The 21,980-nt window shown below is 46.5% G+C and overlaps 1 protein-coding gene across 5 annotated transcripts in view; it reads left to right on the top strand.

Moving 5' to 3' along the window:
• Positions 1-21,980, top strand: part of SCHIP1 (schwannomin interacting protein 1) — an 867,777-nt gene that overhangs the window by 763,704 nt on the left and 82,093 nt on the right. Inside the window, exon 1 of one of the 5 annotated variants that reach the window (XM_077290664.1) lies at positions 6,263-6,430. The exons of the other annotated variants lie outside the window; for them this stretch is intronic. Within the exon in view, the coding sequence (XP_077146779.1) occupies positions 6,404-6,430 (27 nt within the window). The 5' untranslated portion in view covers positions 6,263-6,403. Of the gene's footprint in view, positions 1-6,262; positions 6,431-21,980 lie in introns of those variants that run through there. 5 annotated transcript variants of the gene reach the window in all.

Raw genomic sequence — 21,980 nt, 5'->3', positions numbered from 1 at the left:
TATTCAGGCGTTTTCTGCCTTGTCTGGAGTCCATGTTTTTTGGGTGCTGGTATGTTATATATACCCCGGGGATACAGTTCTTTAATGATAAAATCAATGATGTTCCCTGCACTCATAATGAGACAAGCTCTTATGGTGCCTATGACAGTGGCTGCAATGAGTGCCCCACCACCCTGGTCCCTGAAATTTCCGTCTTACCCACTGATCCCAACCTTTTTTTCTTCTTTATAACAAATACTAGAATTGTACAAAAATATTTGCAGAACTCTGGTCCAGCGTCCATGTCGGTGGTCTGTGGCTGCCAGACTAGAACTCTGAGAACCGCCTCCTATATACGGGCATCCTCAGCTCCTCCTTTACATGAATTCCTGCTGGGCTTGCTAATAGCAAAATGCACCAGGAGTGCCGGCAGGTAGGAGGAGGCCTGCAGAGCTCTGTTCCAGAAGCCATGTACTACAAGTGTAGCGCCCACCAGGGCCTAGGGGTACTCTGTACCAGGTCCGGCGGTCATTAAAGGGGAGGTCACGGTGGCAGCGACCCGGTCCGTGGCCCTGGGTGTCCAAATAAAAGGAACGGTCTTTAAAGGGGTTTTTAGAATAAAAAATGTTTGTGACGCCACCTGTGGTATTCGATCAGGGATGATCGACACTGCTTAAAGGGGTCTTCTGGGGGTGATGGCACTGCAGCAAAGATTGTATGGCTTCCAACAGGTAACGCTGGGGTCCACAGGGCTCCCGGTGTAGTAGGGACAGGTGGTAGGTGGTGAAGAAAGAAACAAGAGGACACAAGTTGCAGTATCTTTACCTCTTTACTGTTGCAAGGCAGCCACAGTCCAGGGTCCAGATCACGGGTGCTGTTGTAATCCGGCCAGACTGGAAGCGACTCGGGAATCCCCCTAAGCAGGTGGGGTTGAAAGCCTTCCACTATGCGCTATGTAGTAGTCCCTTGCTGCCTTAGGCCTCACACAAGGTCCTCACGTTCTTTCTGTCCCCCTGGTTGCTAGGACACTGCCCGCATGACAGGTAACTCGAGCCTTTTTACAGGGTCTCTCAGATGACTCCGGGCTCTATCTGCTGCTGTGTCTTCGGGTTTTAATGTTGGACAGGTGACTTGAAATCCAGCTGTTCGCCGATTTCTGCCGTGGGGCATCAAGTTACCCCCATAACCTCGGTCTTCCGACTACCGGTATTCTGCGCTTCAGCTTAGAAAGGAGCCCAGTCACAGCTCCCTTCCAACTCCTCAATTCTCCTGCGCTTCTCTTCCCCTTCCAGTCTCTACAGACTGTTCTGCTGCTCTTTCCTACCAGGAGCTGCAGCACCACACGTAGCTGCACGGCCCCAGCTTTCCTTTCTCTCCTCTCTCCTTCACCGTCTGCTACCGACTCCTTCTCCTCTGGTCTCCCTGGACCAACTCCCTAACTCCTCCCTCAGGTCAGAATGTATATTATATCAAAGGAAGCTGCACTGAAACCGGGTTCAGAGCTCCCCTTTTGGCCTGGAGTCAGAACAGTGTTGTATGTGCTGATTAACTGATAAAGGAATCCTTTCTCTCTTCCAAGCATGACATCACTCTTCCCGTGAGGAAAGCAATGCCACCATAACAACCGGTTACCTGAGGTGTTACACAAGCATGGACGCTGGAGCCAGGCTTCTGCCCATCATTTTGTTCAACTTGAATAAATTCACCAAGTTTCTCTCCACCCCCTTTATATTTTTTGTTGGATTTGCCAGCTGCTATTATCAGTCAATATTCTTTGTCTTCCGTATATATTTAATGTGTATGTGACACTCATGACCCTCTGCACTCATGACCCTCTGCACTCATGACCCTCTCCATAAATGACCCTCTTCACTCATGACCCTCTCCACTCATAGAGATTTGGATAATACTGTTGGATTTCAACATGTCTGATGCTCTTGTTTTATAGGAAAGATTATAACACTGTCAGGTGTGTCTGCCACATCCTTACTTCCCTCTTCCCATAGAGATCACATGTACATTCAGTTGAGATGAGCATGCATGTTTATGGGATCCTCCATCTACATTTTTCTAAAGTGTACGGCTAGTCCAATTCTCATCGCTTAGCTTCTTTACTATATAAGATTAAGTTCCCACATTGAGTTTTTGGTGATATTTTGACGTTGTGTATTATCACTGAGTGACAGATGTGTTGTCTTAGGCCACATGCACTTGTTGAGTATTTGGTGAGTTTTTTACCTTCGGTATTTGTAAGCCAAAACTGCTTCAAAAACTGCTTCAAATCCGCATCATATCAAAGTCTCTTGCGGAGTTTTATGTCTTGATCTTTCCACTAGAATTGCATTAAATGAGGAGAATCTGCAGATAAAAAACTCAAGCATTTTTATCGAGTTTCCGTTGCGGAAACGCACTAAAATCGCATGTGAATCTGCATATTGCTGTATCATTCAAGAGTTAAATACCAGTAAGTAGCAAAAACCTCAGTGTATAAACTATAAAACCGCATGTAAAAAATGTAATGAAAAAACACGTTACCTAATTTGGTTAATGTGTGCAGAAATGCTGCAGAAAAGCTACATCACAAACTAATATTCATCGTAAGAATGGAGTCTTAAGGAAAATATACAATAACTAGATGGTGGCCCGATTCTAACGCATCGGGTATTCTAGAATATGTATGTAGTTTATTTATGAAGATTTCAGAATAATGCAATGAATACACAGGCCACATAGTATATAGCACAGCCCTCGCAGTATATAACACAGCCCTCGTATATAACACAGCCACATAGTATATTGCACAGCCATGTAGTGTATAGCACAGCGACATAGTATATAACACAGCCCACGCAGTATATAACACAGCCCACGTAGTATATAGCAATGTGGGCACCATATGCCTGTTAAAAAAAGAATTAAAATAAAAAATAGTTATATACTCACCTTCCGGCGGCCCTCGGATCCAGTCCAGGCCTTTAGCAATGCTCCTCGCGACGCTCCATTCCCAGTAATTCCTTGCGGCAATAACCCTTGACTATGTAGCGGTCTCGCGAGGGTAGAGCTGGTCGTGCAGTGGTTTGGTCGATCGGTGGCTACTGCAGGTTGTAGGCTTGTCAGAAGAGGTGGGTCGTCAGGTTCTTTTTGAAGGTTTCGATGGTAGGCGAGAGTCTGATATGTTGTAGTAGAGAGATCCAGAGTAGGGGTGATACGCGGGAGAAATATTGTATGCGATTGTGGGAAGAGGAGATGAGAGGGGAGTAGAGAAGGAGATCTTGTGAGGAGCGGAGGTTGTGTGCAGGAAAGTACCGGGAGGCGAGGTCGCAGATATATGGAGGAGACAGGTTGTGGATGGCTTTGTATGTCATCGTTAGGGTTTTGTACTGGAGTCTCTGGGTAATGGGGAGCCAGTGAAGGGATTGACAGAGGGGAGAGGCCAGGGAATAGCAGGGGGACAGGTGGATTAGTCAGGCAGCAGAGTTTAGAATAGATTGGAGGGGTGCGAGAGTGTTAGAGGGGAGGCCACAGAGCAGGAGGTTACAGTAGTCGAGGCGGGAGATGATGAGGGCATGGACTAGGGTTTTTCCAGATTCTTGGTTTAGGAATGTACAGATCCGGGAAATATTTTAAGGAATATGCCATACATAGATGATATGCCATACATAAAGGATAAGCAAAACATAAGGAATTTGTCATACATAGGTGATATGCCATACATAAGGGATATGCCATACATAGGTGATATGCCACACATAATGTCAAATGTCAAACATTTCATACACCTTAGATGGTTGAATGGTCCCTCTCAAACTGGAGGGAACGGTTGAAGTCTAATGTATAGCCTCTTTAAGAGAAATTTCAGGAAAGAATTGTCTAATAGACTTGTTAGATTTGTGCCCTTCTGACTGACAGAGATGCTTGCAGGGGTTGAGGTGACACTTGGGCCTTGGAGTCTACGAGGCCCCAAAAGGTACTTTTGGCCTATATGAGAAGAGCTATACTACTGAAGACCAGTTATAGTTGGGGACACTGTAAAAGCCAAGATCCTTAGATCAGGAACACAACAGACATTTATAGGACATTTCATAACTTTCCCAAATTCTTTGGTGTAAACACTTTTATGCCTAACGGTGACAAAAGTATTCTCGGAGTGATAGCTTTATTGGCTAACCCCTAAAAATATATGTTTGCAAGCTTTCAGAGCACATAGGCTCCTTCAGGCTGGATTACAAATGAATTAAGGATTACACTATAGGATTACAATATAATTTGTTATTGTACATCATGATAATGGAAGGTACCCTAATGTAACAATCACAGATGGATCTAAAAAACCTCAGTAATTCATGTGTAAAGTGCCTGAAGAAGGAGCCTCTGTGCTCTGAAAGCTTGCAAACATATATTTTTTTCTGGTTAGTCAATAAAGGTATCATTCTGAGAATACTTTTTTCATCGTTGTGCATAAAAGTATTTACATCGATTTTTCTGGCTAAGGCCGGTTTCACATTTGCGGTTGTGTCCGCAGCATTTCTGACGCATACATCCGCATGCATATTGATTTCCTATCTTTAAAGGGAACCTGTCACCCCTCCCCAGGCGTTTTTAACTAAAAGAGCCACGCCACCTTGTGCAGCAGTAATGCTGCATTCTGACAAGGTGGCTCTTTTAGTTCTGTGTGCTGTAACTGCCGAAATAATCAGTTTTATAATTTGTCCAAAATACCTTATCTTCAGACAAGGAGGCAGGCCTTTCCCCCCTGCTGCAGACGCCACACAGCTGTCACTCACATCTTCTTGGCACCGGACGCCACCTCCTCAGCGCTGTTTTGAAATCTGCCGGCGCCTGCGCTCTTTTCTCCTGCCTTGGGCAGGCGCAGTGAGCGCTGGCCGTCTGTCCTCTGTACATACGTACGCCCTGACTGTGAATCCCAGCCCCGCAGTGTCTTATGATTTATTCATACTACGGGGCTGGGATTCCTGGGCATGCGCATTGCGTGTCTAAGCCTCTCACCCAATCCCACCGCCTGCTACACACACACACACCAGCTGTGAGGATTTGGCAAGGTTCCAGGCGATTACACGGAGGAGGGATCACCTGAGGATGTACACGCTGTAGCAGGCGGTGGGAGAGGGTGAGAGGCTTAGACACGCAATGCGCATGCCCAGGAATCCCAGCCCCGTAGTATGAATAACTCATAAGACACTGCGGGGCTGGGATTCACAGGCAGGGCGTACGTACGCACAGAGGACAGACGGCCAGCGCTCACTGCGCCTGCCCAAGGCAGGAGAAAAGAGCGCAGGCGCCACATCATTTCAAAACAGCGGTGAGGAGGCGGCGCCCGGCGCCAAGAAGATGTGAGTGACGGCTGTGCGACGTCTGAAGCAGGGGGGAAAGGCCTGCCTCCTTGTCTGAAGAGAAGGTATTTTGGACAAATTATAAAACTGATTATTTTGGCAGTTACAGCACACAGAACTAAAAGAGCCACCTTGTCAGAATGCAGCATTACTGCTACACAAGGTGGCTCTTTTAGTTAAAAACGCCTGGGGGGGGGGGGGGTGACAGGTTCCCTTTAACATTGTAGACGCAGGTGCATTCATTTTCATGCGTTCGCCCACGTTTGCTTACGCATTCGTTTTTCGCGGGGCATGGCTAATGCACCATGTAGCAATTTTTGAGGCGGCAAATTTCCATGAAATATGCGCAGATATGCACATGCGGATGAGTGCGCTAAAAAACGCATTACTGTCTATGGGAATGCATGCGTACTTCGGACTGCGCATGTCCAGGAACTGATTTAGACACACCCATTGAGACACCCTCTCCTGGAAATATCAGACGCATGCGCATAAAAAGCACAAACGCATGTACAAACGCTGCATTTTTTTTGCCGTCATGCGTAACCTGATGCGGATAAAAAACGCTGCATTATCATGCGTTTTTGCATGCGTTTGCGGACGATACGCTGCGGACTCAACCGCAAATGTGAACCTAGACTAACACAGTACCATAATATAATTTTTTATTGCACACCAAATTCTCATGAAAACATCCTGCATTGTACTACTGTACCCAATTTACTATGTATTTTAGGAGTCGGAGTCAGTCCATTTTCTATTGACTGACTCCACCAAAATGGTCAGACTCCAACTCCATAACTCTGAATGTAAATGACTTGAACCTTGTAAACTGACCAACGTTGTTTCAAGTACTAAAGCGTTTAGATCACCAGGCCATGTGGCTAATTGTACCGCACTTTGTTCAGGGTGTAGAAAGAGCAAAGGTTGTCAGGAAAGTGAAGATACATGTAAATGACTACACTTGCATCTTGGATTTATTGGGAGCTACAGAGTGCAGTTTTTCTTTATCCAATAACAGATTTAGCATTTTTACAGCAACTTAATGTAGCAAAATAATCTGTTTTTACAACATGAATGTCCCTGGAAAGCATCGGTGGGTAAGTCCCAATTGTTGGATTATAGAGTGTATAAATATATGTATAAATTATGGCAGTTATTGGGTATAATTTCCCTTTGCTAATGTAGAACCAACATATTCTGCTGCGACGTGTAGAGATTGTCATCATGCATCACAATTAAGGAATTCTGAAATAGTTACAAAAAGAGAAAATAAGGGTTATATTCCTATATATCCATAAGACCTAACTGCAGTAACTACATTTTATAGCCTGGTTATAATGAGTAATGAATAATGGTTATTACTGTAAGTTAGGGGCGGACACAATTTAAAGGGTGCAACCTGTGTAAGCAGAACCGGGGTGCAAGAGGTATGAGCTTTATCTGCAAAGGCCCCAAATATTATTCTTGCACAAGGGCCCTCTTCTTAAGCCAGAAAAGGCTTTTCCATCTGTAACTTCATGTCTGCTCATAGATGGGTGACTATAGATGCACTTTTTTCACTAGATCTCTCTCTCTATATATATATCTATATATATACATACACATTTATCTGTATACTTGTATTTATGTACACTGTGTTCCAAATTATTATGCACAAAGAGTTTAGGAGTGATAAGGTTAGAATTTTTTTGTTTGTCATTTAAACTCATTGATGGTGATGTGTGTCAAGGCTCTTTATATCACTGAAAGCAATTGCAGATACCTGTGCAAATTAGTTTGGCAGGTGTGTCCAAATAAAGGCAAGACTACTTAAAGGGAACCTGCCACCCCGTTTTTTTCCGTATGAGATAAAAATACCGTTAAATAGGGCCTGAGCTGTGCATTACAATAGTGTATTTTGTGGACCCCGATTCCCCACCTGTGCTGCCGAAATACGTTACCAAAGTCGCCGTTTTCGCCTGTCAATCAGGCTGGTCTGGTCGGATGGGCGTGGTGACATCGCTGTTTCTTCCCCCAGATCTTGCTTATTTTTCCGTTGGTGGCGTAGTGGTTTGCGCATGCCCAAGTGCCGAATCCACTGCATAGGTGAGGAAAAAGAGCGCGATCTGCACTATTACCCTGGTGATCGGTGAGGGCGGCCATCTTCCTGTGGCCACGCGTGCGCAGATGGAGCGCTCTGCTGCCCGGGGCTTCAGGAAAATGGCCGCGGGATGCCGCGCGTGCGCAGATGGAGATCGCGGCGGCCATTTTCCTGAAGCAGAGTTCGCATCTCGGCTTCAGGAAAATGGCCACACGCTGCGGATTCCATTGCGGAATTTTCCGCAGCGGATTTGATAAATTCGCAGTGATAAACCGCTGCGTTTTTTTCTGCGGATTTATCGCGGTTTTTAGTGCGGTTTCCTCTGCGGGTTTTCACCTGCAGATTTCTATTGGAGCAGGTGAAAACCCGCAGCGGAATCCGCACAAAGAATTGACATGCTGCGGAATATAAACCACTGCGTGTCCGTGCATTTTTTTTCCGCAGCATGTGCACTGCGGATTTTGTTTCCCATAGGTTTACATTGTACTGTAAACTCATGGGAAACCGCTGCGGACCCGCAGCTGCGGAAACGCTGCGGTTCCGCAGCGAAATCCTCAGCGTGTGCACATACCCTTATACTCCGCTAAGCATCTTCCTCTTTGTCATCCAGAGTTATGCATCATGTGATTAGAAATATACATGGGCACATCCATTAAGGAGACGTCCATGTACATGTGATGCCATTGTGTGATTTACAGCTACGTCCATATATATTTGGACAGACACAAACTTTTTCTAATTTTGGTTATAGACATTACCACAATGAACTTTAAACAAAACAATTCAGATGCAGTTGAAGTTCAGACTTTCAGCTTTCATTTGATGGTATCCACATTAAAATTGGATGAAGGGTTTAGGAGTTTCAGCTCCTTAACATGTGCCACCCTGTTTTTAAAGGGACCAAAAGTAATTGGACAGATTAATTAATTTTAAACAGGGTGGCACATGTTAAGGAGCTGAAACTCCTAAACCCTTCATCCAATTTTAATGTGGATACCCTCAAATGAAAGCTGAAAGTCTGAACTTCAACTGCATCTGAATTGTTTTGTTTAAAATTCATTGTGGTAATGTCTAGAACCAAAATTAGAAAAATGTTGTCTCTGTCCAAATATATATAGACGTAACTGTATATTAGTGATATCACCAGCATAGATGTCTGACCACTGTGTGTTTGTTGTGCACTGTAAACCTGGTTTCTGTTAGTAATCTGGATTGGTTTTGTGTATGTGTAATCTTTCCTAGCTAACATGGAAAACTGATTCATTTATATTTTTAGCTCCTAGAAATGTTTCCTCTTCATGCCACTCGCTGCAGATCATTTCCGCTGCACGAGATGACTTGTTGGCCAGCAGATGGTACTGCTGCAGCATCTCCTCACTTTTCTTTTTCTCTCAACACACTTGAAGTGAAGCTCCTCTTTTCGCAATTATTGCTTTGACTAGATGAGGCCCGATGCTATCGCATCGGAAGGGTGGTGATGTCCCGATGGGGCAGGCTTTGCAGCACTGAGAATCTCTCGTCCCCAAGTGATGCTCCATACAAAATATGCCCCATATAATGCTCCATAAAGTTCATGATGGGCCCCATAAGATGCTCTATAATAAAATATGCCCCATATAATGCTCCATAAAGTATACGATGGACCCTATAAGATGCTTCATACAAAAATATGCCCCATATAATGCTGCACAAAGGTTAATTATGGCCCCATAAGATGCTCCATAGAAACATTTGCCTCATACAATCCTGCATAAAGGTTGATTACGGCCTCATAAGATGCTCCATAGAAACATTTTCCCCATATAATGCTGCACAAAGGTTGATTATGGCCCCATAAGATGCTCCATAGAAACATTTGCCCCATATAATGCTGCACAAAGGTTGATTATGACCCCATAAGATGCTCCATAGAAAATATGCCCCATATAATGCTGCACAAAGGTTAATTATGGCCCCATAAGATGCTCCATAGAAACATTTTCCCCATACAATCCTGCATAAAGGTTGATTACGGCCTTATAAGATGCTCCATAGAAACATTTGCCCCATATAATGCTGCATAAAGGTTGATTATGGCCCCATAAGATTCTCCAAAGAAAATGTGCCCCATATAATGCTGCACAAAGGTTGATTATGGCCCCATAAGATGCTCCATAGAAACATTTGCCCCATATAATGTTGCACACAGGGTGATTATGGCCCCATTAGATGCTCCATAGAAAATGTGCCCCCATATAATGCTGCATAAAGGTTGATTATGGCCCCATAAGATGCTCCATAGAAACATTTGCCCCATATAATACTGCACAAAGGTTGATTATGACTCCATAAGATGCTCCATAGAAAATGTGCCCCATAAAATGCTGCACAAAGGTTGATTATGGCCCCATAAGATGCTCCAAAGAAACATTTGCCTCATATAATGCTGCACAAAGGTTGATTATGGCCTTATAAGATGCTCCATAGAAAATGTGCCCCATATAATGCTGCATAATGGTTGATTATGGCCCTATAAGGGTACATGTCCACCTACAAGATGGCCGGCGGTTTGGACGGAGCGGCAAACCCGCTCCGCCCTAAGCTCCGCCCCCTTCTGTGACGCGATGATGCCGGATGTGTTCATTGCACACATCCGACATCATCGCACCCCACACATAGGGCCCTGTGTTTTACCTTGCGGCGGCACAGCGTCGCCGCAAGGTAAACGGACATGCTGCGATCTTAAAAGACGCGCAGCATGTCCGGAATAGCAGGGCCGCCGGGTGCGTGTTACCATGCATAGTGCGCTCTGAGCAGCGTCAAACACGCAGCCTTTCCTGAACGTGGAAACATACCCTAAGATGCTCCATAGAAACATTTGCTCCATATAGTGCTGCATAATGGTTGATTATGGCCCCATAAGATGCTCCATAGAAACATTTGCCCCATATAATGCTGCATAATGGTTGATTATGGCCCCATAAGATGCTCCATAGAAACATTTGCCCCATATAATGCTGCATAATGGTTGATTATGGCCCCATAAGATGCTCCATAGAAACAGGTGCCCTATATGCTGCTGCGATAAAAAAAATGACATACTCACCTCTTGTCCTGAGCAAGCTTCCGGCACTTGCGATATTTACCTGTCCCCATTCCACCTCCGGGCGCCGCTCCGTTTTCCGCATCCTCTGCAGTGACTGTTTGTTCAGGCAGATAGCGGCGTGCATACTAAACACGTCATTGTGCCCTCTGACCTGAACGTCACAGGCAGAGGACGCGGAAGACGGAACGGCACGCTGCGGTGGAACGGGGACAGGTGAATATCGGAATGCTCACCCTCCCCTGTTATACTCACCTGCTCCCGGCGCAGTCCCTGCTTCTCACTGACAGATGGTCTCCGGGCGCCGGCAGCTTCTTCCTATGTTCAGCGGTCACATCGTACCACTGAACACAGGAAGAAGCAGCTGGCGCCGGAGAAGCAGGGACTTGCAGAGACGCGCCGGGAGCAGGTGAGTATGATATGACCCGCTGGTGGTACTGCGCAAGCACCACCAGTGGGTGCCATATTGGAATACCCATGACTTGGATATTCCAATATGACGGTCGGCTACTTCCGGCACGGTGGATTGTGGTAGCGACACAATCGCCGGAAGCTGTGACAGAGCCAATTGACAATTATATATTAAGATAAGTGCAGGTTAAATATTTCAAGTGAGACTGTTAAGTCTGATATCCCATTCTTTCCAAAGATTTGCAGAACCCTGTTCCAGCGGCCCTGTCTGATGTCCATGGCTGCAGGACCAAAGCTACGTGGACTTCCTCCTGCCTGCCAGTATCCATGGTGCCATTTCTGATTAGTAGACCTTGCTCAACTTCATTCATATGTTTGCTTTTATATGTCACATTATAAGGTTACAGGAAGCTGAGACATAAGATGGTGTTCTCACCATTGGAGGAGAGCTGTAGATGTTCACGGCTGGTTTGCATACGCTTTTAGTGCATTTTCCCAGCGGAAGCACACTAAAAATGCGTATTCGTATTTTACCTACGACTTTTCCGCATCTTATGTAATTTCATGGGTAAAATCTAAATATAAAACTCAGCGTACTCCCAAAATAATATGGCATGTTGAGGACGTCAAACACACACCGCAGGTTGTTAGTTTATGCTGAGTAAAGAAAAAAAACCAATGGGCATGAGATTTCTATACATCCCTTCCACTTGGCTGGAACTCTGAGATGTTTTTGTGCGCAGCCAAAATACTCAGTGTCAAAAATTCACCAAAATATCACTGTGAAAACTTAACCCTAACTCTTCCTGTGAAACGGTGGTACACGTGTAAGGCTACGTTCACATTTGCGTTGCGTCGGGCGCAGCCGCGGCGACGCATGCGTCATGCGCCCCTGTATTTAACATGAGGGGCGCATGGACATGCGTTGTCTCGCGTTTTGTGACGTATGCGTCATTTTTGGCGCAACTGTTAGGCTATGTGCACACTTTGCGGGGTCCTCTGCGGGTTCTCCCGCAGCGGATTTGCTAAATCTGCAGGGCAAAACCGCTGCGGTTATCCCTGCAGATTTATCGCGGTTTGTTTTGCGGTTTCCGCTGCGGGTTTACTCCTATACTATTGATGCTGCATATGCAGCAATATGCAGCATCAATTGTAATGTTAAAAATAATAAAAAATGGTTATATACTCACCCTCTGACGTCCCGATCTCCTCGGCGCTGCACGCGGCGGTCCGGTTCCAAAGATGCTGTGCGGGAAGGACCTTCGTGACGTCACGGTCATGTGACCGCGACGTCATCACAGGCCCTGCTCGCACAGCAACCCTGATACCGGACGGCCGCGTGCAGCGCTGAGAGGTGAGTATAGCATTATTTTTTATTTTTATTCTTTTTTTTTTACACTAATATGGTTCCCAGGGCCTGGAGGAGAGTCTCCTCTCCTCCACCCCGGGTACCATCTGCACATTATCCACTTACTTCCCACATCGTGGGCACAGCCCCATGCGGGAAGTTAGCGGATCAATGCATTCCTATGTGTGCAGAATCGCAGCGATTCTGCACAAAGAAGTGACATGCTGCGAAATGTAAACCGCTGCGTTTCTGCGCGGTTTTTCCCGCAGCATGTGCACAGCGGATTGCGGTTTCCATAGGGTTTACATGTAAATGTAAACGCTATGGAAACTGCTGCGGACCCGCAGCATCAAAATCGCTGCGGATCCGCGGTAAAACCCGCAAAGTGTGAACATGGCCTCAGGGCGCAGAGAACGCTGCCTGTAGCAATTTTTTTGCGTTAAAAAAATGAACGCATGCGTCACAAAACGCTGCGTTATGCATGCGTTGTGCGTGCGTTGTGCGTTGCATCGCCGACGCAGCACACAACAACGCAAATGTGAACGTAGCCTTACTGGTGGTTTGTTTTCCCCAAAATGATTGCATTGCATTGCACATGACAGTATTTCTTGTCCACACATGACCTATTGCAGGGGTGGGGTACTTTTTTCCAGCCGGGGGCCATTTGGAAATTTCTACCATCATTCGGGGGCCACGCAAAAATGATCACCTTGAAAACTACCCCGGTATATATAGTCAAACAATTAATTATGGTAGCTCACCCTTACTTGCAATGAATGTTGCAATGAAAAAACATTTGTTCTAAAAATAGTTTATTGTGCAAAAGTAACAAAGCATTTATAAAAAGATCATATAAATCTGTAAGCGATGTATTCAAACTGACCTGAAGAATAAAGATGTCATCACTTATACCACACAATGAGCAGCTTAAAATAAATATCTAAAAATTGTTGAACTGCTGTTTTTGTTCATTCTGCCTCCAAAAAATCAGCATAAAGATAGGTTTATATTTATTCTGTGCTTTTCAGGAAATGTGATTCAGACAAAACCTTCAATGGAACCATTCACATTGGACTACATCAGTACATCTGGCCTTTGTTCCTTTGGTCTCCATCATATCCGCGTGCAAAAGTGTAGATGACCACACTTATGTACATGCCTAAAATGACAAGACCCTACCGGAACGGAGGACAGATTGAGTCCTAAGTGTTTCATAATGCCTTATTATAGTGAATGGTTTCACTGAGGCGTAGCTAGGGTTTTGGTTCGGGGGGTGAAATTTTTGAGTGGTCCCCTAACCAGGTAACCCTGATTACAACTGTGGTGGCGCACCCTAATTGTAGTTTAGGGAACCTCAGCAGATGGCCGACCTGTTACAAAAAAAAATGTCTGTACAAAGACCAACACTAATATTACCGCCTCACAGTGACCATATAGTGGTATTTATCAGTCCTACAGAACATGTTGGAGATTACAGTACAGTTACAGATAGTGACTTACAGCTGGCGTTCTTTCTGGTGGAGTCGTTCTCTTTTCTCGTCTTTTCCCTCTGGCAAAGACCAGCACAACAGCTTCAAGAGACTGAACTCGACTGCAGACATTACAGCAAATACACATTTGTTCACATTTCCTGCACCGTCCCCTTCTATCCCAACCTGCACAAACTCCTCATCCTGTTGATACCCCAATGCTGAGCTTCTGCCGTGTGTGTCCCTATTACTGCACCTACTGTGTGGTAATGTGTGCCCTTAAATGGTAACACAACCCTCTAGAATATAGTAATGCTATGTGCAAGTTTCCTAGAAAACAATGCTCATATTTTGCCCCCTAGAAAGTAATGCCCTCTGTGTGCCTCTTTGACAGTCACAATAACCCCTATAAAAATAAGTTGCCAGTTAACATTTAATAATGTCCCGATTCTATCAGCTGAACAGCTCCCCTCTACACAGTGTGATGCTCTCTTAGACATAATGTAATGCCTCCTCACTATATAGTACCCCACCACACAGTATACTGACCCCTTAGTAGCCCCCAAACTGTTTCATGGCTCCAACAATCTATGATGGCCTCCACACTGTAAAAAGAACCCATGTTATCTCCCACACTGTATGATGGCCCCCTCACTGTAATCCCCACATTGTATGATGCACCCCAAATAGCCTCCATATAGTATAATGCACAAGATAGTCCTCAATATAGTATAATGCACTTCCCATAGGACTCTAAATAGTATAATGTACTCCTAATAGGCCTCCATATAGTATAATGCACTCCCCATAGGCCCAAATTCTATAGTATAATGCACTCCAAATAGGCCTCCATATAGTATAATGCACTCCTAATAGACCCACATTCTATAGTATAATGCACTCCCCATATACCTATATATAGTATAAAGCACCCCAATAGGCCTCTATATAGTATAATTCACTCCCTTTAGGTAGACTCTATAGTATAATGCACTCCTCATAGGCCTCTATATAGTATAATGCACTCCCTATAGGCAGACTCTATATAGTATAATGCACTCCCCATAGGCCTCCATGTAGTATAATGCACTCTCTATAGGCAGACTGTATAGTATCATGCACTCCCCATAGGCAAACTCTATACAATATAATACACTCCCCATAGGCCTCTATATAGTATATTGCACTCCCCATAGGCAGACTATGTATACTAAAATGCACTCTCCCTAGGCCTCCATTATAGTATAATTCACCCTCATAGGCCTCCATATAGCATAATGCACTCCCTATAGGCAGACTCTATACAGGATAATCCACTCCCTATAGCTCTACATATAGTATAATGCACCCACATAGGCCTCCATATAGTATAATGCACTCCCTATAGGAAGATTCTACAGTATAATGCACCCCCTTTGGAAGACTCTATATAGTATAATGCACTCTCCATAGGCAGATTCTATATATTATAATGCACCCCCATAGGCAGACTCTATACAGTATAATACACTCCCCATTGGCAGACTGTATACAGTATAATACACTCCCCATAGGCAGCCTCTATATACTATAATGCAGCCTCTATATAATATAATGCACCCCTATACACAGACTATATAGTATAATGCGCTCCTCATAGGCAGACTCTATAGTATAAAGCACCCCCATAAGCAGAGTATATATATAGTATTAAGCACCCCCATAGGCCTGTATAGTATAATGCACTCCCTATAGGCCTGTATAGTATAATGCACTCCCCATAGGCCTCCGTACAGTATAATGCACTTGGAGCGCCCCCACTGCCGCAGGGTCGAGGGGTACTCGGTACCGGGCCTCAGAGTCTCTGTTCTGGGGGTTGTCACGGTGGCTAGGCCCGGTCCGTGGCCCTGCCTGTCAGGGGGGACGTCCGGTGAAAGAATGATGGTGTAGTTGTGACGGTGTAGTGCCGGTCGCAGTAAATAACGAGGACACCAGGTTGCAGTCTCTTTACCTCTTTACTGAAGGTCTCTGGGTCCTCAGTCCGGATTCCGGATAACCAGGCTGCGCAAGTCCGGCCGGTCCAATGGCACCTCCAGAGTTCTCTTTGCAGGTGGAAATCTGTGCCTTCCTGCTAGCGCTATGTGTTGTGGTCCTTCCCTGCTGTGCTTACGGAAAGTCCCCACAACTGTTGTGTCTGTTTCTTAAGTTCCCTCACAACTCGATTAGATGATGTTCTGCTAATCCTCCGTCCCTCCCTGATGTTACGGTTAGGACGGCACCCGTTTGACGGGTAGGCTCGGAGCTCTTCCGGGACCCTAGAGTCGCCCCTCTCCACAAGTTGCCCCCCAAGACTGCATAGGTGATTTAGGTGAGACAGCCCGCCTGAGACTGACTGTCCTGCCGTAGGTTTGAAGTATTGCCTGAAGCTGTATATAGAAATACTTCCTCGGCGTTCCGGCCACCGGTTGTTTGCGCCTCAGTAGGATGTTGCCTCGGTCTTACAGCACGACTCCTACTGGTATTCTCCTTGTTGCGTTGATCTCGTTTCTCACTCAGCACAATCTATCTCGCTTCTAATCCTTCCTTGGGCACCGCCGCTATACTGAGCAGGCACGGTCCCGTTACGTTCTTTCCTATAGCCAGGCCTCTGTCAGGATCCCACCCCTGACAGGGACCCTACTGAATCTTCTCCCACAACACCCTCTGCCACAAGGTGTTGCCTGGTTCCAACCCAGTCAGCTTTCTTTCTAACTTCCTGCCTGACCCCCAGTTTTACCAGTATGTGAGGAGTGGCCTAATGAATAGAACCCTTAGCTCCCCCTGGAGGCCCGGCTGTGAAATGTATTGGTGTCTGTGATACCTGGTTAGATGAACTCCTTCAGTGCCATCAGACGTACCATAGCCCCCCATAGTGGCGGAGCCACAGTACTGCAACGACCAGGACTCTGGGGCGCTGCACTCCCCCCCGGTTAAATCCAGTACTCCTGGACTGGGAAGAAAACAACAATACAGGTTAGCAAAAAGACATACAATTTTGTTGAGTGCAATAACAATAAGCATATTTGAACAGAGCTTCCCTTTATGGGAGGTGAGGACACTTGAACGTTACAAACATGGTTAAATATTATAAATTACAGGCTATAAACAACTCCTGTTACCCAACCGGGTATTCTACTTAGTGCAAAATTGTTGAACAATAATTTAACATTGCCTTTAAGGATGTACACTCTAAATCCACTAAAGACCTTCTTATAACACATTATAAGGCTTGAGCAACTGTGCTACATTCTCCTACTTTACGTCTGCAGGACCGCCTGTCCTAACTGCTCCAGGCCTGCTGCCTCTCCTTTACAGGACCGCCCCTTTCAGCCCGGGCCTACTGCCTTTTCAACTACTATACACAGTATAGAACATAACATTACTTTCAGTTTGAAATCACTGAGCCATCCCTGTATGGCTCCTAAGAGGACTCACTGACTAACCCCGTACGGGTTCACTTTCTGTCCTCATCTTTCTATCAACCTCATTAAACATTTCTTACAATTAACTCGTTGGTTACATATAACTTCTTCACATCAGCATCATTACTTTCTCTTTTAAGACATCATTAGCACTTTACTGTTTTAAGGCAGTATTACTCGTAAGTACACAGGTGAACATCCCCTTTAAGAGGGGACCAAGTCTTTATGAGGTAGCGCATCTTCTCAAGCTACCAGTCCATACTCAGCAAAGGCTCCGGTGCGGTATCTTCGCAAAGAGTCCTTCTTTAAGTAAAACCAGTAGGGAGCACCTTTAAGAAGGTGCAAACTATATACAAGAAGTTTGTATCATGCACTGTTCATGATTGCGGCAGTTCTTTGATAACATAGAAAAGATAGAAAATAACCAAAGAGCAATAGGGATCCCGGGTCAACAAAGGGATCCCTTTAAGAGTTAACCCTGGACGGGTTTAGCAGCAAAATCAGGAAACAAACAGTTTGATGAACTATGTACATGGTAAAGCGTTCTTGCTTACTCAGTCTTGTAGTGTAGGGGATGGTCTTGGATCCCCGGCCGATGCAATGTCCGTGCTGGTGGTTGGTCTCTCAGGTGCCGTCAGATCAGCCGGTGTCTGGATTTGGAGGCTAACCCTACTTGCAAGCTCGGTGGCTGCTACCAGGCGGACGGTGGTGATAGTAACAAGATCTGTCAAATCTGGATCCGTCATGATCGGGGCAACAGGTGACGCTCCTTCAGGCTCACACCGGTGGACGTTCCGAGCGCACCATCCTTGTGCATTCCGGTGGCGAGTGTAGGTCACCTGATCCCCCCTTTGCAAGGGGTCACCATTTTGGCTGCAGCAGGGAGTTTTCACGTTGTAACTGGTAACGAAGACGTCAGTTGGTAGTCCCGGTTCCTGTATGGAGCCCCAACCCCTCTTCGGGTGGAAGGCTAGCACAGTCCCCCGCTTTACCACGTCTTTCCTGTTGTGCGCAGGCTTCCTGCGTTGCGTTTTCAACATATCAGATTGTTCTGTTTCGTCTCGGTTTTTCCAATGTTGGATCAGACATTGTTTATACTGTTCCCAAGTGAGCACAGCAAGGGTGAGGCCGTCTTCCCGGGCTCCATCTGGCCCGGTCCAGGGGGTGTCCCACCGGAGGATCACCCCATCTGGGCCCACATCCATGGGCTCGCCCATCTTGGTCGGTAGTGGAGGTACCAGCCCCCCCATCGCGTCGGGGGTGAGGATCACCCGCTCCACCGTAAAGGCGCGGTTATTATTGCTGGGGTGAGGAGCGGTCACAGGAGCGGGATCGGTCAGGGGAGCCGGATCGGTCGGGAGAGCAGAATCGGCCAGGGGAGTAAGGGTGGCGTCCATACCTGCGCCTGATGTGATTCCACCGATGTCGATCTGTTCCGTTGACGAGGACACTGGAATCGGCTGCAGCCCGGACCGCGGCTCTTCCGGAGTGGCCTCTTGACGTGGCTCCGCCCTCCATGGCTCCGTGGCTGGGATAGGTAGGTTCGGCTCCTCCACTGGCAGCTCCCGGGAGTTCAGGTCCTTCACGGGCGGTGAACGCGAGTCCGTCTCTGATGGGTGAGGGCAAGCCGGGATCACCTCGCCGTTGCTCGGGCACTTGCTGCTCATCGTCGCTGTCTGGCATTCGGCGGCAATGCATGCACCTGGCTCCGCCATTTCTCCGAGGTTGAGCTCCTTCTTCACCTCGTTCCCGCCGTTGCAAATGAGGGGGCGGTTCTCCTCGGTTGCTGGGTAGGTCGTCCTCTCGCAGCAGGAGTCGGAGGGGGCGGTCGCTACTTCTGGCGCCGCTTTGGTAGTCTCCTCCCATGGCACGCCCTTCTTCTTCCTCTGCGCTCCCTGTGGCGCTGCAATGGCGGCGACTTTTGGCGGGAAGTTTTGGCGGTAAATGGCGCAGCACAGTCTTTACAATAAAGTACAGTCCAAGCACTATAAATCACAGTTCCAAGGCACACATGACCTGATTCTTCAGGCTTAAGTAGATCCTGTTCGTGACGCCAAAATGGAGCGCCCCCACTGCCGCAGGGCCGAGGGGTACCCGGTACCGGGCCTCAGAGTCTCTGTTCTGGGGGTTGTCACGGTGGCTAGGCCCGGTCCGTGGCCCTGCCTGTCAGGGGGGACGTCCGGTGAAAGAATGATGGTGTAGTTGTGACGGTGTAGTGCCGGTCGCAGTAAATAACGAGGACACCAGGTTGCAGTCTCTTTACCTCTTTACTGAAGGTCTCTGGGTCCTCAGTCCGGATTCCGGATAACCAGGCTGCGCAAGTCCGGCCGGTCCAATGGCACCTCCAGAGTTCTCTTTGCAGGTGGAAATCTGTGCCTTCCTGCTAGCGCTATGTGTTGTGGTCCTTCCCTGCTGTGCTTACGGAAAGTCCCCACAACTGTTGTGTCTGTTTCTTAAGTTCCCTCACAACTCGATTAGATGATGTTCTGCTAATCCTCCGTCCCTCCCTGATGTTACGGTTAGGACGGCACCCGTTTGACGGGTAGGCTCGGAGCTCTTCCGGGACCCTAGAGTCGCCCCTCTCCACAAGTTGCCCCCCAAGACTGCATAGGTGATTTAGGTGAGACAGCCCGCCTGAGACTGACTGTCCTGCCGTAGGTTTGAAGTATTGCCTGAAGCTGTATATAGAAATACTTCCTCGGCGTTCCGGCCACCGGTTGTTTGCGCCTCAGTAGGATGTTGCCTCGGTCTTACAGCACGACTCCTACTGGTATTCTCCTTGTTGTGTTGATCTCGTTTCTCACTCAGCACAATCTTTCTCGCTTCTAATCCTTCCTTGGGCACCGCCGCTATACTGAGCAGGCACGGTCCCGTTACGTTCTTTCCTATAGCCAGGCCTCTGTCAGGATCCCACCCCTGACAGGGACCCTACTGAATCTTCTCCCACAACACCCTCTGCCACAAGGTGTTGCCTGGTTCCAACCCAGTCAGCTTTCTTTCTAACTTCCTGCCTGACCCCCAGTTTTACCAGTATGTGAGGAGTGGCCTAATGAATAGAACCCTTAGCTCCCCCTGGAGGCCCGGCTGTGAAATGTATTGGTGTCTGTGATACCTGGTCAGATGAACTCCTTCAGTGCCATCAGACGTACCATAGCCCCCCATAGTGGCGGAGCCACAGTACTGCAACGACCAGGACTCTGGGGCGCTGCACACTCCCCATAGGCAGGTGCAAGATTTCGCACAACAATGTAGATGATGCAGGAGGCATCATCCACATTGATCAAGGGAGGAGGACAGTGAGCAGCTGTCAGGAGGAGGGATGGAGAGCACAGAATGGACTCCCATTGGACAGGACAGACAAGATTAACATACAGTGTGCGAGAACTTCAAAAGGTTTTTTGGGGGTATACAGGGTGAATAAGACGGGTTATATAACCATTTATGGAATGCAGCACAGGCACTAATTAAGATGATAGTTTTATTTGATATATGGCAAAACTGGTGACAGGTTCCCTTTAAGCCTTGCTGTGTAGCCAAACTGTAGTTTCTGACATCATATGGGCTAATGATGGGTTCAAGACAAATTATGTAATGAGCTATGGGATCCAATTTCACCTATTACAATTTGTGAAAATAAAAAATTTGCAGCTAACATACAGTCATATGAAAAAGTTTGGGCACCCCTATTAATCTTAAGCTTAATGTTTTATAAAAATTGGGTTTTTTGCAACAGCTATTTCAGTTTCATATATCTAATAACTGTTGGACACAGTAATGTTTCTGCCTTGAAATGAGGTTTATTGTACTAACAGAAAATGTGCAATCTGCATTCAAACAAAATTTGACAGGTGCATAAGTATGGGCACCCTTATCATTTTCTTGTTTTAAATACTGCTACCTACTTTTTACTGACTTACTAAAGCTCTTTTTTTGGTTTTGTAACGTCATTGAGCTTTGAACTTCATAGCTAGGTGTATGCAATCATGAGAAAAGCTACTTAAAGTGGCCACTTGCAAGTTGTTCTCCTGTTTGAATCTCCTCTGAAGAGTGGCATCATGGGCTCCTCAAAACAACTGTCAAATGATCTGAAAACAAAGATTATTCAACATAGTTGTTCAGGGGAAGGATACAAAAAGCTGTCTCAGAGATTTAACCTGTCAATTTCCACTGTGAGGAACCTAGTAAGGAAATGGAAGAACACAGGTACAGTTCTTGTTAAGGCCAGAAGTGGCAGGCCAAGAAAAACATCAGAAAGGCAGAGAAGAAGAATGGTGAGATCAGTCAAGGACAATCCTCAGACCATCTCCAGAGATCTGCAGCATCAACTTGCTGCAGATGGTGTCACTGTGCATCGGTCAACTATACAACACACTGTGTTTTTTTGCCGCCATGCATAACGCCTTTTTGTGTGACCAAACAACTCAATCTTGGTTTCATGAGTCCACAGGACCTTCTTCCAAAAAGAAATTGGCTTCTCCAAATGTGCTTTTGCATACCTCAGCCGACTCTGTTTGTGGCATGCTTGCAGAAACGGCTTCTCTCGCATCACTCTCCCATACAGCTTCTCCTTGTGCAAAGTGTGTTGTATAGTTGACCGATGCACAGTGACACCATCTGCAGCAAGTTGATGCTGCAGATCTCTGGAGGTGGCCTGAGGATTGTCCTTGACTGATCTCACCATTCTTCTTCTCTGCCTTTCTGATGTGTTTCTTGGCCTGCCACTTCTGGCCTTAACAAGAACTGTGCCTGTGTTCTTCCATTTCCTTACTATGTTCCTCACAGTGGAAATTGACAGGTTAAACCTCTGAGACAGCTTT

The sequence above is a fragment of the Ranitomeya variabilis genome, chromosome 2, assembly GCF_051348905.1.
Source record: "Ranitomeya variabilis isolate aRanVar5 chromosome 2, aRanVar5.hap1, whole genome shotgun sequence".
NCBI lineage: Eukaryota > Metazoa > Chordata > Amphibia > Anura > Dendrobatidae > Ranitomeya > Ranitomeya variabilis.
The sequence above is the reverse complement of the archived record's forward strand: the minus strand, read 5'-3'. Positions and strand labels throughout refer to the sequence as shown.